The 17,087-nt window shown below is 41.4% G+C and overlaps 1 protein-coding gene across 1 annotated transcript; it reads right to left on the bottom strand.

Moving 5' to 3' along the window:
* Nucleotides 1–1,178: 1,178 nt before the first annotated feature.
* LOC308382705 (ephexin-1) lies at nt 1,179–9,871 on the bottom strand (the record flags this gene model as incomplete). Its single annotated transcript, XM_080860234.1, has 12 exons — nt 1,179–1,369; nt 1,934–2,038; nt 2,501–2,574; nt 3,318–3,482; nt 4,015–4,166; nt 4,446–4,535; nt 4,830–4,904; nt 5,114–5,243; nt 5,471–5,620; nt 5,919–6,079; nt 6,422–6,768; nt 9,643–9,871. The coding sequence occupies 12 exons, from the start codon at nt 9,869–9,871 to the stop codon at nt 1,179–1,181; spliced, it is 1,869 nt and encodes a 622-aa protein (XP_080716360.1).
* Between the last annotated feature and the right edge of the window lie 7,216 nt (nt 9,872–17,087).

The raw sequence follows: 17,087 nt of genomic DNA, 5'->3' as shown, positions 1-17,087 counted from the left end.
TATCAAAATACTATATAAATCCCACGTATAAATACAAACACACATTCTAACAATTGTTCACACTCAGTTATGTCTACCTGCAGTACAACTCAAAATAAGTGAAGATCCTTATTCCTGTGTGTGTGTTCGGTGCGTGGGAGGGTGTGTGTCCATGTGTCCCCTACAGCCTTGGGCAGCTCTCCCATGGGGAGTCTAACATCTCTGGCCACAGCAACAATGGAGCAGTGTTCCGGTAAAGACCCACACAACAGAGCACCAAATATAGACCCTCTGCAGACCCTGGGTGCCACTCAAGACAGGGATGAATTAACACAAAACAATAGTGTGAGGACTTAAGGTTAGCAGGTTGAGACACTTGCAAGGATTTGCTTGCACTTGTAAGTTGAAGTCCCAGGGAGTCTGGCTTGGCTGCACTCAGGCCACTTAAAGGAACCATTCATGATTAAATGTCATCCTTGAAGGAAACAGCTAAATCTCACCTATCAGTAGAGATCTAACTGAAAAGTTAGATTTTCCCCCCGGCATCAAGTGAATGAGACACACATAAACTTGAACATTTGCAATTCCTTGATGAGAATACCTGATGTAAAGGCTGGTAGGATGAGTCACTAGAATAATTGTCATAACTGCATGTAGACAGTGTAATACAGAATGAACACAGGAAAAGTAGATTTGGACTTTATTTAAACAATGGCAAAATACCGCATCGAAAAGATAACCAGCACCTTACTCTTGCAGGTATCTGAGATACACATTTAAAAAAAAAAAATCTAAATATAGTTTAAATACTGCTATAAATACCCTAGGAAGTTTGCATTTCAGCATGTATGCTATATCAAAGTGCATTTAAGATACCAAAAACAATCACATCTTTGGGTCTCAGGACATCAGAAAAAAACATGACATATATAATTTAACCTTGACCTCAGTCTGATTGTCAGGGGTGTTGTGGATGCTTGGTGGACTACAACGGTTTCACACCATGAGTATAATCAGTAAAGTCGAAGTCATGCATATCTGTTTTACAGTTAATATACACTTATCATCTGGATATACACACAATGGTAACAGATAAAGCAGATGACAGGTGTTATTATTATTATATATTATTATTATTTTCAAAATGACCAGTAGTAAAATCAGCCCTCGTTCCCGATTCAGGGTCAGTTTATTAGAGCTTATCGGAAACAGGCGGTTGCTGTCTTATCATTTGTCAGACGTCGGCACAGCACTCGATTGGCTGCTTGCAGGACGTGGTAGCGCTGACGATGATGGCGTCTCTGCACATGCTCATTGGTGATCTCCTCAACACACTCTGCAGGAAACCATCCACGTTCTCCATCCTCGAGCCTCCAGCCCTCCAGAAAGCCTAAGACAGGGGCCGAAGGAATGTTAGTGGGGGCCTAGCAATTTTTGGGTACTGGTAAAGATTGGATAGGTGTGGACCTAAGGGTGATTGATGGTGTAGAAGGTCTGCTCTCTGCAGATTTGCACACATTTTGTGAGTGAGTTTGTTTTTGTAGAGCCCTGGCTGTGAAAGTAACCTAATTTTAAGTGTGTGTAACCTACATGGAGTGCCCATAGGGGTGGGGTGAACTTCAGTAACTCTGTGGTTGAAACACACAAACACTAGATGCCTGTAAGACTGGTCTTCTGAGCTTCTTACACCTTAATCTCCTATTAAGATGATCAGGTGGGGGAAGAAGATGGTTGACAACAACACAGTGGCCACAGCCTGTACAACACATTCAAAGACTGATCTTTTAGATTGGTAAAGAAATATCAGCTTGTAGAAGAGAATAACATTCATAATGCATGTCTTGGTCATAGAAATCCACCTCAAAGGCATTGTTTAAATGAATAAATACACAGATGTATGGCAAAGCAAAACAAGACATAACATGAAACAGAATATAAACAAAGCACAACCCACCTTTGGTGGTCTTCTGCATTACATTAATGATGTCACCAAGCCGTAAACTCAGATCACTCTGATGCTGTGCTTGGTAGGCCACTGTACATTGGACCTGAGGACAGTCTAAACAAATAAATGTTTGGTTCAAGTGGTTTCAGTGGAGCTTTTACAAATAACCTTGTTTTCATTAGGTTGATTTCCCCCAGCAGTCATTTCATTTCTGATGCAATTCCTTCAATGTTTCTCAGTGCTACAGAGGACAGCTTTGTGCTTTGTGTGTAAAATGTGTGTTCAATGGAAACTTCCTTGAAGTCATTGACAAGTCTGCCCTCTAGTGGCTGCTACAGGTCATAGTGTGTGAGACACCAGTGCAAAATGTGAATTACAGTGGTCAATTCGGAAAAGACTTTCTCTCAAAGTATAATATAGTCCCTGGACAGACATTCCAAGGTAATAAGTGAATACAATTACATACAGTATATAATATTTGGAATTGAGATACATACTCTCTCTCTTTCTCTCCCCATCTCTCTCTTTCTCTCTCTCTTTCGACGCACACACACCCACATCTGAATTAACACTCACCCCATTCCTCATATATCTCCTCATCTCCATCTTTTCTCTGAATCAGCATTTCCATCCAGCTGGCTTTCTCGGCTCTGAAATCACGTATTACACCATCAGACCTCGTATGTATAGTTCCGTTAGCAGCTCCCCCTCGGAATGACACAAACACTTAAGGGCGTTTAATTCTACACATTTGCCTTCAGTGTCACCCAAAAATACTACTTTACAGTGACCACATACATTGCAACCTGAGACTTACCTCATTACCCTGCCATTACATTTTGAGCATTTGGAGAACAATAGGTCAACTACTAACAAGTTGTATTTACTGAACACTTTGTTAAGGCAAAGAAACAGTGTTTGGTATTACATAATTCTTATATTATATTATATATACACATGCAATGTGGTAAGCTGGTGGTTGTGCCCCTTTGTTCTGACTCCTACCTGTAGTGTGTGCTTTCTAGGGACACATCTAAATACTCTTACATTCTCTCTTCGTGTTCTTTCCTTATCTCATTAGAGTGGCACAAGAGAAAACTATATGGCACGAGTACATCGTCTGATAATCCTCTTTGTCCCATCCAGATGTTAAATCTATCAATTCAAATTAAGGTAATGAAATCATGATGCACTTTTACTATACAGCTAACACGTCATCAATCCAGCTACTTACGCTTACTGTCACTGACTGAAGGCATTTTATTATTTATTCTGTTAAATAAATCTAAATAAATTAAATTCACAGCAGGATAGAGCTTTCTAAAACAGGATATCTTCATCATCATCAATTATCTTCATCTTCATCATCTTCCTGTGTTCAGTGTATACTCACTGTGAGGGGGCTTGCAACAGGAGACGAGAGATGCCTCCTCTGTGGTTCTGCAGGAGGGCAAGCTGGAATGTTCTGTCCAGTTCGCACCCCTCTTCATCCCCCTCCACACTGCTGACCTCTACAAGAGAGCGATGGGCATGGTCGCGCACCACAAAGCGGTCTGGCCTGCAGGTAACAAACACAGCACAACTTAGCAGTGTTTACTATATGTCTTTATTTTATTCATATAATATATGCAGTCCAGTCAAACTATAACTGGATGTTATTACCGATTTACTATTTAATATTCTAGTATTACCATATTTCCTGCTTCTTACCAGGTTTACTATCTAAATCTAGTCTATAGGATAGAAATGTTGTTTTCTTACCCTCCCCCCAGTTGTATGACTTTAGAGGATGTCCCTGTAATTTAGTCAGTTCAAATTCATCTCAACAACAACCACAATGTTTTTATGTTCATTTTATTTAATGCACTCTATCCCAATTTTTTATGTTTATGTTCTGTGTTTATTTTATGTCTATTTTATGTGAATCACTGTGCATTTAAATTCTTTGTGCATGCAATTTCTTTGCTGTTAAGCACTTTAAGCTGTATTGTTTTGTATGAAAGGTGCTATACAAATAAAAAAAATCTCATTATTATTATTATTGTCAGCATTAACTAGTCACAGTCAATTAATGTGATCATAGCACACACCCTTTCCTTGTGGTCAGGAGTAGCAGGTCATTGAAGAGGAACAGGTAGATAGGAAAGAGCTTTCTCTGGCCAAAGATGTTCTCCTTCTTGGACAGCTGAGCCAGCTCCCCCTGTTTCAGCAACCAGCGAGAGGAAGACACCAGCGGTAATGCCTGAATAAGAATGATGGGAGAGGAGGATACATTTTGATCCCACACAGTTGTGATAATAATTCACTGAGGTTTGCATTTTCCAATTTTCAAAAATGTCATACCAGATAGCAAAGCTATTATTTGTGTTCAACTTTCTTAAAAGTCACTAAAGGGATACATTTTTAAGTATATCAGATAGATAGATAGATAGATAGATAGATGATGGATCATCTATGCATCATCAACTCCAAGTGTTAATTTGCCGGAATGAGATTGTGTTGTGTAGTGCTCCTCACTCACCTTGCACTCAAATTCAGTTTTGTTTGCAATGTGCACCATCTCTTCCATCTGCTTCATCTTGCCAACCTCTCTATTGCATGCCTCAACTATCTACAAAATGAGGGCACATTCAGGAAAATGGTATGAAAAAAGTCAATGTGATTTGCCAAAAACAAATGGTAAACAACTGAAAGAAACACAAAACAGACACAATTCTGATTTGAGTAAACAAAAGAAGTCAACCAAATTAACCAAAAAGTACAACCACTTTCAGGAAAAGATGATTGAGATTTAGTCAAAATGTGGTGTGGTGAAGAAGGAAGCATATTCTTTCAATATTCCAGCCACAGGAATAGAGCCATTGACAGGGCCAGTGGGATACAACTGGTTTGTGCATGCCGTTACCTTGGAAACACCCTTCAAGGCTCTCTCAGCAGATGCTTGACCTTGTGACCCTAGCTCAGTTCTCTTCAGAATGGCCTAAAGGTCAAGAGATATAGAGCAGTTTCAGTTAAAAATCTACACTTCAGGGATCAATGCAATTGTGTTATTTCTACATCCGGCCTGTAGGTGGCCCTGTCCTGTCAGTTTGAGTCCCGGAATAACTTGATTGCCTTAATCAGGACAGTTTCTATGTCCATGTCTTGATTTATCCTGTCTTTCAGTGAGGCGTAGCCGCTTACTCTCACCTCTACCAGGATCTTGAGACGTGTGATCCTCTGGAAGGGAAGAACCAGGAATGACTTGAGAGACAGCCGGTTACAGCAAGGGTCCTCTTGAAGCTTTCGCAGGATTTCACATACGTGGGGACTCCTCTCTCTAATCAAATAGAGAGAGGTATTAATAGTATTAATAAACTTCTATAGTTCTAATAGTATTAGAGGCCACTTTAAACATGTAAAAAAAAGCCAATCAGTTGCGATTTTTTAAATTGATATTAACAAATGCATTTGTTTTAAATTTTAATTTACAAATAACTTCTGTAAGATTGCAAGATATATATGCATGTGATCAGAATACCAGACTTTGCTTTCTCTCTTTCTTACTCCAGGTTGTGTAGTGTCTCCTCCTGGTAAGGCATGTTGCGGATGTAGTCCACATAAGCACTGAAAGGCCCTGTGGCATACCTCTGGATGACCTCACAGGTGTCACAGAAAAGGTTTGAGTTCAGCTCCTCTTTCATGTCTTGAAGAAAGCTGTGCACAAAACCATATTATTGAGTCTCATATTATTGTTTCGTTATCTTAATTGTCCTGTGGTGGAATAAACTAAATGCCTGACACAGTGACTCAGACGTTAAAATGCGCAGGATATCCACATATTGCTTTTAATTTGAAACACGGTACATGAAACATGGAACCTGAAACATGGCACATGAAACTGAAACGAAATGCAAAAATGGCTTGTCTTGTCTTGTTTCAGGTAGAGAGAGAGAAGTACAGCCTTTATAATCAGAAGCGTATTCATTTAGCCATGACAATTGAATCAACTCACTTCTGACTCATCTGTTGGATCTTGGATATGCCCGAGAAGAGAGACTTGCGGTCTCTGGGTGCTAAGACTTGGTTGAGCTCTGGGGACTCAAGGAAATGCTCGACAACCACATATAAACTCTTCAAGTATGTGTGCTCTGTGGTCATCACTTCAAACAAGCTCTGACAGAGGAATGAAGAAGTGAGATAGAGAGAGAGAGAGAGAGAGAGAGAGAGAGAGAGAGGGGGAAAGAGAGAGGGAGAGAGAGAGGGAGAAAGAAAGTTAGATGTCAAGGGCACATGCACTTATCACTCAACTTATCACTCTAAATAAAGGCAAACAAAGCCAGCCATGAAACGGGGCTGTGTAAATGCTTTGCATATCAAACATGGATAATAATCATGCAATCTGTAGCAAAGGACCTCTAAGTGGTAACTTTACATTTCCGCCAGTTACGTCCTCCTTATTGGAGATAGTGAGCTTTACACCCACCGCAGAAAATCTGACAACAATCTTAGACGTACCTCTTGAAGGAGGAGCTGCTCTTTGCTGAGTTGGCTGAGTATCCCTCTCTCCCTCACTAAGCTACGGTCCTGCCACAGCCCCTCCAGTGTAGGACGGCGCCCCCTACTGAGCAGCACTTTAGAGTCCTCCAGTTTGTGCTCTTCCATCTCTTCCTCTGAGGAAGATGACATCTCCTCTTCTGGAGCACCAGGTCTCTTGTCTGGGCTTGACCCTGATTGTTCCCTGGGAGAGTGTTCCTGCTGACTGTTCTCCTCTGAAGATCTTTGACCACAGGTGGCTGCGGAGTCCTTCTGGTTTGCTACTCGTTTAGCCTGTGGCTTACTCTGGAATGGGAACAGTATTAGTTCTGCCAAAGGAGAGAGTTTCCTTAAGAGTTGATCTCTTTTGCTTTTAGGTTTTTCTGGGTCAAAATCCTGTTTCTCCTGACAGTCTGGGTACATTTTTTTGGGAAGTTCATCCAGGAACAAATCACAGATTAGTCCCATGTCTTGATGCTCAGGGTGAATACTGGCAGCCATTTTGTGATTGATTTCCATCAATGATTGCACAAACGGTCTCTGAGGACATGGAAAAGGTCTGGAGTCTCCATTCTGAAATGTTGACATCTTGGCAGGCTGAATCGATAATTCTACACATATGAATAGTACATTAGTATAGTTAAAACAAAGAATTTGGAATCAATTATCAGGTTATTTGAAAGCCTCATTAAGCTTTTTAAGCCCTGTACAAAAATGAAATGCAATATCAAGTAGCATTAAGTATCGAATTTCAATAATACTATATTAGCTGACAATGTGTTTTTAAAAAGTACATCAAAATAGGTCTCTTGATGGTCACCTGTGGGTCTTGTTATTGGAGTGTTGTCCTCACTGTCTGACGTGACCTCCATATACACAGCCTCAAATGTGTCAAGTTGCTCAAATTCACCTATAGTCAAACAAAATCCAGACAAAGTCAGACAAGGCTGAACCATGCATCACTAGACATAAACAAACACAGGGGGGGACAGACATAGAGAGTAGAGATATAAAGACACAAATATAGAGAGAAGAGAGAAATAGACACAGATATAGAGAGACTTCTTTTCTCATCACAGAAAACACAACAACAGTGACAACAGACGAAGGAGGATTCTCTTCACAATTTACAATTCAAATCTAAGGCACTAATAAACATTAACCTCATATATATAAAAGGCATGTAAAATGTTTGTACAATGTTAACTTAAGCGGATAATAGCATGATTGGAATCTGGATAGGATTCATTGTGTCATTGGAAAACAAACTGCTGCAAATTACAGCACACTAGACGGACATTTATAGATGTGTGTACAGGTTGGGGTGAAGGGCTGGGGATAATTTTTTATGGCAAGCAGTGACATGAACCTACGATGGTGGTCAAAAGCTAGGGGGGAATGGATGCTTGCCTGTAATTACAGTAGGAACTTGTTTTTCATACTAAATGAGTCCACACTCTTGCTAAGCTTGCTATACATTCCAGGTCTGTTTTCCCCCTCTTTTTCCTGCCATCTGAATCTTGAACTCTTTAAAATGGGGTTCTTTTTTTAGTTGTCTCTTCTGTTAAGGCTGCCTGTAGTCCTCCTAAATCTTCCCCATGACAGAGATGCAAACAGAATTGAGATGTAAGGCACTACAAACTGTATAGATGTGCAGACTTCATCCAGATGTTACACAAACACTAACATCCTTGCTAAAATTCATAACAGTTTAAAAATAGGCAACATCAATTTGGTAACACCAGTTTCACATCACCTTTCACATGTGATATTATTTTGAGCCAAACTAATGCATGACTGTTACCACTCCAATACTCTGGGTCCAATAGCTAAATAGAACATGCTGTGCAAAGTATGAGCTGTCTTAAACAAGATTGCCCTGATTATGGGCAGATAATAAAACACAATTGAGATGAACAATTGTGAGAAACCCAGGGCCTAACAGCAAGAGTTGTTAGAGGGGCAATGGACATCCCCCCCCCCCCCCCTCTCTATCTCTGTATGGGTCCTACACCACAACCACTAGGATAACCTGCCCTCTACATGTAAGATCTCTATATCTCCGATATGGTTTGTGATATCAACAGCTACATATGTGGAATCACAGGGATGAAAAGAAAGACAGGCTGTAGACAATTCTGACCTGTTGTTGGCAGGACTGGCTCTGGCGCTTTTAGCAGTCGGAGACTAGGAAGAGGAATGGAAGGAGGGGCACATTTATATTGCCCCTGGATTTCAGGCTGGACAATGTGCCAGTACTCCAGCTGGGTGGTGTGGTCTTCATATGGAGCGGGCATAAAGGGCTGCTGGTGAGTATTACTCTTTGTTTGAGATGCAGGGGTGTGATGACAGACACAGAGACAAGATGAGCCACATGACTGGGTTTCAATGGACTTGCTGTGATCATCTAGGGGAACAGATGGGAACAGCACCAGACGTTAGGGACCCACTCAATTAGATAAATGTCTTTTAACTGTTTATGCACAGGACGGTTCTGATATGTTAAAACAGACGGTAGATTAATTTAATTTATCTCCCTCTGGAACTAAATACTGTTTTCTGATTGGCTAATGGGGTGTACATTAAGTTCGTATAACCGGACACCTTGGACGTAGTCCCAGTAGAAAAGTTAAATCGCCGTTCCATATCAATGCTCTTGAATGGTTACCATTGACAACCAACATTTTTTTTTCTTCAAAAAACGCACTACTTTCTCTAACGGGAGCACTAGGCTTCAAATTAAGAATTCATCAGGTTATTATGCATATTAAGTTTCCTAAAGATAAAGGAAATTCTAAATAATAATAATAATAATAATAATAAAAACATTTTTGGATGTTGTAAACGGGAGATAAGCGGGATAACGGCCTTCGAGCTGTCCAGTTCTACAAAGATAATGGACTGCGCGGAGCAACTCCACTCCGCTGCACGTCGTGGAGTTCTTTGCCCCGCAGCGTCCATTACCTTTGTAGAACTGTACAGCTCGTCGGCCGTTATCCCTTACTTAATTTAATTTAATTTCACATTACTTGAGTGTGTGCTGCTTCTGATTGGCTGAGACTTTGGGATAGAATTCTGACTGTCAGCACTGCCCTCAGACAGTGATTGACTGTTTTGTAGTGCTGGTGTCCTCCGGAGACGTGGTTTGGGTACTGGTCTAACTCTGATTGGAGTGGTTGGTGGTGTCAGTATGTTTAGCTGACCAGAGTTCTGATCTACTGTCTGGCGCAGTGCAGGACTCCCAATGACCACAGCTGGTAAAGACTTGTGCTTGGCCATCTGCTGTTTCCGGTCTTGCTCCCCTTCCTCCCTTAACTCTGTCCTGAGGATGACATCGGTGGCCCTGCGCCATCGTTCATCCCTGGGAGGTTTAGGGGGGACCTTTGGTTTGGGGGGGACTATGGGTCTGCTAATGTCAGAGTCTGTTGACATCCAGATATCCTATCATTCACTCTAAGCACCTATAAAAGAGAAAAACAAACAGTAACAGGCTGAAATTCCAACACTGGGCAAAAAGAAAGTAGCAATTGGACAAACAATCAACAGACCAAAGAGAGTAACACTAGATATTTGGTCTCTGTGGGTAAGTGGGTTTGTGTGGGTTAGTAATCAGACTGGCTGAGTCAACCACACTTATACTTGTTATCTCGCTGGTTTCTATAACAGTACCAAGTATCAGACAACCTCATAGGAATAGAAAGACCTTTCAGAGTCCTGATCAGATGAAATATCTAGGCAGCAATAAATACATCAGGACGAGAAATTCCACTTTAAGCATTTGTACGTATATCAGTACTTCCCCCTGTCTGGTAGTGTTTTGTATATGTAATGAAAGTGGGCTCCTATTGCTTTTGGTCCAGCTGTTCCGAGAGATCCCCTTTGTGGTTTTAAGGTGGTTTTAGCTCAGTGAAGATAGTTAAAACAGTGAGCCCTTTCATCTTAATTTAGTTGTGGGGTGCAATAGGTGCTTTTCCACAGAAGGAAATCAAGAGCTGTTTTGGGGGGGGATTTGGAGTCTCCTTTAGGTGATTTTCCACTGCAGAAATCTTTCAGAGCCGTTTTTTGTGGTGAAATAATATCCTGTCCCTACTTGCTTCTGTTGCATCTGTGGCGAAGGAGACATTCCATCTATGGCAACTCTCAGTGTTTTAAACATCGCCGGAGGCCTAAAATCTCCCTTCTGTAGGACATCTTTCTCATTGAGGAATGCTAGGGCCTAGGAAGGTAAGAGAGAACAGCTGGATAGTCTGTAATAAGGTCATGGATTTTATTGGTTCCCATGGAAGCAATTACCTGAGGTTTCTCTGTTGAGTCCAATAATCAAAGAGTGTCTTTACTTTTGGGAACTAATGGTTAGGATATTTTCACTAATTGAGAGCTACTCAGGTTAAAACTACTGAGGCAGAGGAATTCCAGCCTCTTTAAAACAACATTGCCATATACATAATACTGTACATGTACCACTGAAAGATACTGAATAGAGCTGGGAATAAAACAACATTATGTCATACTGTGCACCTGGGATCTCAGACAGTTCCCACAAATCTGATAGCCCCATCTCATTCACCATCAGAAAGCACAGTAGCCGTTTCCCACTGCAAGACTTCAAACCATCATCTGCCTTTGAGACTAGACAAAACAGACTCAGTTCTGCCCAGGGATTGCATCTCTCTACCCCTGAGCGACCAGGGAAAGAAAACATCTTTGTTAGTAGGTTTAATCAAGAATCAAGGGAGAAGAGAAATGCAACAGTGTCTGCATCTCGGCTGAGTCATACTCCCCTGCATTTCAAAGCTCTCAGGGAGCGAAAGCGCATACACTGGTCTCCTAGTAACATTCTTTGGTATTAGTTCAAGTTTCATTAGAGAAGGTGAGATTGAAACCGAACCCAGCAATATTGCAAGATTCTGACATAGAAGACCAAACATAATCCAGGGTTGTACTATTTCCAGTCGACACTCAATATGAGAAGCAATGCCAGTATCCAAATCTATGGAAAGTAATCTAGTTTTGTTCCAAAACTAGCAAGCTAGCTACCTACAAGGCATGTAAAAACCTCACCACACAACTAACAGCACAGTTGACACTGATAGAAGCTTGCCAACACACTAACTGGTGTCTTTGGCAGTATAGCTGGCAACGTCATGCTGTAAAAGCTTTTCTTACATTTCTGCAAGGTGTTCCAGCCCAGAACTACATATCCTGGATGGCTAGTGGGGAAAACCAGGTGTTTATCTGTCCTTCACATGACCATTTCCTATCAGAATGAATTTGAGGATGGTACAAAAACTAGTTGCCTATAAAAACCATACCTCAAAAAGTGTCAAAATGTTGCATAGTGTTATTTTAAGATACATGATATGAACTAAATGTATTACCTTTCGCTCTTGATGTTGACTGATAATAAAATGCTACTCGCTGAACTGACATGACTGTCATTCTGAAGTGAAGCAACCAAAGCAGGTCTTCAAGGAGTTTAACAGACTTCAAAACGGTGATAAACTCTACCCTGTTTGAACGCTACAAACGTCCAACAGATCTTAACGCAATCATATCTAAAATAGGGCATGGTGATAACAGGAATATGATAAGATCTGTGGATCATTGGTGACTTTGACCTCGCCTTGTAAATTATTGGTGTGAAAGAAAGTGAAATGGCCACGTGGAATCAATAAACATGACTTAAAGATGTTTGAGATGCCAATAGGTTTTTGCATTACACTCCATCTAGGCTTACCTTTTGTGATGTTTCTCCAAATTCGTACCCTGGGGCTTAAAAACTGAATGGCTCGTTTAAATCTATCAAACTCAGCTTTCCTACACACGTCTCTAAACCTACCATTAACAAACATCTCATATAACATTGTCTTAAAATTGTTATCCACTCACCTCAGCAAAATGTTAGTGATGCCTCCACAACTGCTCCTGATGTGAAGTGTGCCTGTTGTCTTTCACTTCAAGCTTCCACAAATCAACAAGGGACGACCACACTTACTACTGAAAGAATCCTCTTCACCTCATCCCCTCCTTTACTGTGACACTAAACCAGATACCAAAGACTGTGAGTTTTCCTTTCTCGTTTCTTTCCTTATAGTGGGGAATGTCATGAGTTAGGAAGAGAGGGAGGGGTGGGGTGAACCGGTCTATACTTGTAATGATGGCAAGAGGCCATGGCACAGCGTGGAACATAACGAAACTTCACCCTCAGGGTAAGCACCAGAGTTAGTCCCTTTTCCCCATCCTTTTACAGGAAAGTCTACATTTTCAGAAAGGCTCTGTGTGTGGCAATATGGCCATCATGATCATCAACGCTATAAAATGTATTTGTGTTAATAGTCACTCTTGAAAATGCCACATTTGAAGAAAAAAAGGGCAGCTTCTGTTTCCCTTGCCTAATTGGAAACTGTAATAGCGTATACAAATCTTTTACCTTATTAAGAGAGATAGGAGAAGAAATACTGGGGGGGGAATCCAAGTGCCAACAGCAACAGTACTGTCCTGCACATGTCTAACACAGCAACAAATAAATAAACAAATAAATAAAACAAACCAAAATAGAAATAAAGATGCCTGTCAACAGCTGCCTGTCATTTCCACACAGAAGAATGGAGCAGCAGGCAAAAACAACCTTCTGTGTCACTCTGTGGAACAGTTGTGGGGGATCATCTTGCCACTGAAGGAGCTCTTCACCTAACAAGCCCGTCATGGAGGGGATGAGAGGTGTTGTTTAGGATGCTCACAGCAGCAGCCTGTCAACAATCCTCATCTTTGCCATCACCCCCTGCTAGTTCAGCTGAATTCCACCTCCTATGATGGAGCTGGCTTTCCTCATGTAGGTGCACTCCAAGGTGGCTGATCCCTTCGGAAGTCCTCAACCAACTCCTTCATCTTGCTAACGTTTACATTTGCATTAAGTCATTTAGCAGACACTTTTGTCCAAAGCGACGTACAAGGGAGAGAACAGTGAAGCTACGAGCATTAGAACCCTGGTGTAACAATAAATACTACTTTGCATATATAAAAATATAAAAACTAAAACGAAATAGAAAAGAAAAAGAAGTGGAATGTGACCGCTGTAAGTGCAAGTTAAGCACTAGTCGAAGTGCCAGTTTAAGAAGGGAGGTGCTCTCTGAAGAGTTGGGCCTTCATAAGCTTCTTGAAGGTAGAGAGGGACGCCCCTGCTCTGTTAGTGCTAGTAGTTCGTTCCACCAACGTGGAACCTCAAATGAGAATAGTCTGGATTGCCGTACTTTCACAGACGGCAGAGCCGTTTAGCTGAAGATGGTTCAGGCTGGCCACTCAACAGTCTATCACTCTTCTGTAATTTGTCTCCTCTTACCTAATACAACCCTTGGTAGTCGAGTCATTAGAAAACTTCCGCAGGTGGCATGAGTCTGAGCTGTATCTGAAGTTGGAGGTGTACGGGGTAAACAGGAAGGGAGAGAGGACAGTCCCCTGGGGGGGCCTGTGCTGCTCAACACTGCCTCTGGCACACTTCTCCATAGTCTTACGTACTGTGGTCTACTGGTCAGGTAGTCCGTTATCCAGGTCACAGGCACAGCCTCCACCAGCATGATCCCCAGCTTGCCCCCTTGCACTAAAGACTGGTGTTAAAGGCACTGGAGAAGGTATAAACATGTCTCTCACAGTGCCCCCAGCCTTAAAGGCTGTATGGTGTTAAAGGCACTGGAGAGGGTACACACATGTCTCCCACAGTGCCCCCAGCCTTGTCAAGATGAGAGTAGGCCTGCTGTAGCAGGTTTATGATGGCATCTTCATCCCTGATGCACTCTTGGTAGGAAAAGTGTAGGGGGTCTAATTCTGGTCGCACCAGAGGTTTAAGGTGAAAGAGAACTAGCCTCTCCAGGGTCTTCATCACGTGTGATGTTAATGCTACTGGCCTGTAGTCATTGAAGACCTTAAGGTGCCAATTCTATGGCACAGGAACCAGGGATGACGTTTTCCAAAGTGTGGGAGCCCTTCTCACCCTCACGCTCAGATTGAAGATTCTTGGAAGACTCCACAGAGCTGTTTGGTACACTCCTTAAGTACCTCCGTGCTCACTCCTTTGGGGCCTGCGGCTTTGCCTGAGTGGAGCCCTTCCAGGTGCTTTTTCACCTGGTCAGTTGTGATGTGGGAGTGGGTTGGGAGTGACGGGTGCGTAGCAACAGTTTGAGAGGGCTTCACGGGGTCTGCATGGTCATGATTCCGGGTGTGTGAATAGATGAGGGGCAAGGGGGTGGATGGACATGGGATGAAAAAAGGTTGTCCAGGTTGTCCTCTCTTGTATGGCCGCTGGTCTGACCGGTGATTCTCCTCATGCCTTACCACCCAGAATACAATATTCCTGCTAATGTCCACCAGTGCAGGCATAACAATACATAAACAGTTTAGAATACCCAAGGCTGCTTCAAACAGCAAAGTAAAGGACATAATGCATAAGTGCCACAAGACTTTGTATAGACATTCGTATGGCCTTACAAATTGGGTTAGAGTACATATCATATTTCACATACCTAAAGAATATGTGCTTCTCTGTACTAACATCTGTTTTTCTGATTCGTTCTGATACATAAACAGTTGGGATTTCCACTTTCAGGTTTCTAACGCTTTCAAGGCTCTCAGTGTATATTTCACCCACTGTGGCTCTATCTAGTGGTTTCACATGGAAACAACAACTGTTTCATCAGTGAACACAGGCTGTTGAGATATCTTTTTCCATTTGCAGTACAAACGGATAGAATTGATGCAAAATCCTTTTAGGAATGTTACTGTTATTACATGTTTTATGTAATATAATGTAGTATTGTTATGATTTTTAAGATATTATGTAAATTCAATAGTATTTTTTACCTTTGCTTATGCCACTGTGATGTCAAACTCTAATTCAGGAATGACAAAAGTCAAATCTAATGACAAAAATTATTTCATCTGGTCATATGAACGCAGATCAGGTAGTTATGTTTGTTTTTATGTTTTGCTTCAATATTCCCAGTGCCTCTGTATCCGTACTGTGTGAACACGCAAGCATTCATACTTCAATATTTTAACAGTCCTAACAACCTTGCACTCTACTAAACCATTTTCATCACATTGGTTGGATTTGGGCAAAATCTTTCTTTAGTTTGTAGAGTTGTATGGCAGCTGTATTATTAGCAATGGGCATCTAAGAAAGGCCCAAGAGGTGTCAGACAATAAGCTGAAGGACGTTAGAGAGACCTGATCCTCGCTCTCTCTCTCTCTCTCTCTTTGCATGTGTGTGTGTATGTATGTATGTGTGTGTGTGTGTGTGTGTGTGTGTGTGTGTGTGTGTGTGTGTGTGTGTGTGTGTGTGTGTGTGTGTGTGTGTGTGTGTGTGTGTGTGTGTGTGTGTGTGTGTGTGTGTGTGTGTGTGTGTGTGTGTGTGTGTGTGTGTGTGTGTGTATGTGCATGTGTGACCACAGCTATAGCTGTGGAACTGAAAAGCACTGAGTCATGCACCACTGATTATTTTAGAAGTGGAGTAGGAAAAAAATACTCTCATGGAGCAACCAGAGCCACCTTAATCTGAGACTGACATGTAGCTGCTCTGCTGTGGTGGACACGATCATACATCTACATACAACTCTTTGGTATTAAATTGGTAGAATGTATTTCAGATTTCGATTTTTTTATGTTTATCTTTTTCATCCATTCTTAGTGGCAAAAGCTAGAAAAGTCTACCTTAGTAAAGGGCATGCAGAAAAATAGTGAGCACTGCTTCAGCACCATCTCATTAGCAGTGAATGCTGTGAATTTAAGTGAATTTAATACATTCCCTGAACACTGCAGACAAATCACTTCGAAAAGAATAGTCATATGTGTTTAAGTGGGAGGAACCGGTAATCTTTTCAAATAAAATATAGTCAGTTGATGGTATTATAGACCCCTCTAAATGACGCTAAGTTAGATTCAATCACATCAGTGACTTCCTACTAATCAGCACACACCACTGCCTATCCATTCACTTTGAAAAGCTGCTGCAAAGGTCAGGCTGTTTTGCCAACCCTATGATTAGACATAAACTGCATGCCACCACCAATGTACCTTCAACTCTGAAAAGCTAAGAAGATTAAATAAACTGTTGGCTGTCAGTGACACCTCACCTTTGTCTGTGACTGATTTATGGAGGCTCGGAGAAGAGATAAAGGTGGATAGAAATAAATTAACTTCAAATTAAGTGCTCTGGCATTCACACACGCTTTTTTTTCATATTTCAAATGTGTCAAGTGGAGTTGTTTTCAAAAGCATTTCAAAAGGGACCTCTTTCAAAAAATATTCTGGGCCTGAAGAATGTGTATAATTGTTGACTTGAGTGAGGCTGGGGCCAATTATCAGGTAACTGCACCCCCTGTCTGCATTAAATAAGCATATCTGTGCTGTGCTTGGGTCTTTAGTTTGGTGACAAGGGTGCACACATTGCCCCCCCCTTGTCAATTATTTCACACTTAAATCCCGGAGAACAGGAAAAAGTATTAGTAACAGAGGGGCACTCATATGTCCCATCAAACTCACATTCAGAAGAATTTTTATTTGACATTTAAATGTTTAAAGGAAGTAAGACCTCCTGGTTTAAACTACATTTTGATGTAATTATGCGATCAAGAAAAAGGGTTAAACCTAATCCGTG

The sequence above is a fragment of the Sprattus sprattus genome, assembly GCF_963457725.1.
Source record: "Sprattus sprattus genome assembly, chromosome: 2".
NCBI lineage: Eukaryota > Metazoa > Chordata > Actinopteri > Clupeiformes > Clupeidae > Sprattus > Sprattus sprattus.
Note: the sequence above shows the minus strand (reverse complement) of the source record. Positions and strands in the feature narration are given on the sequence as shown.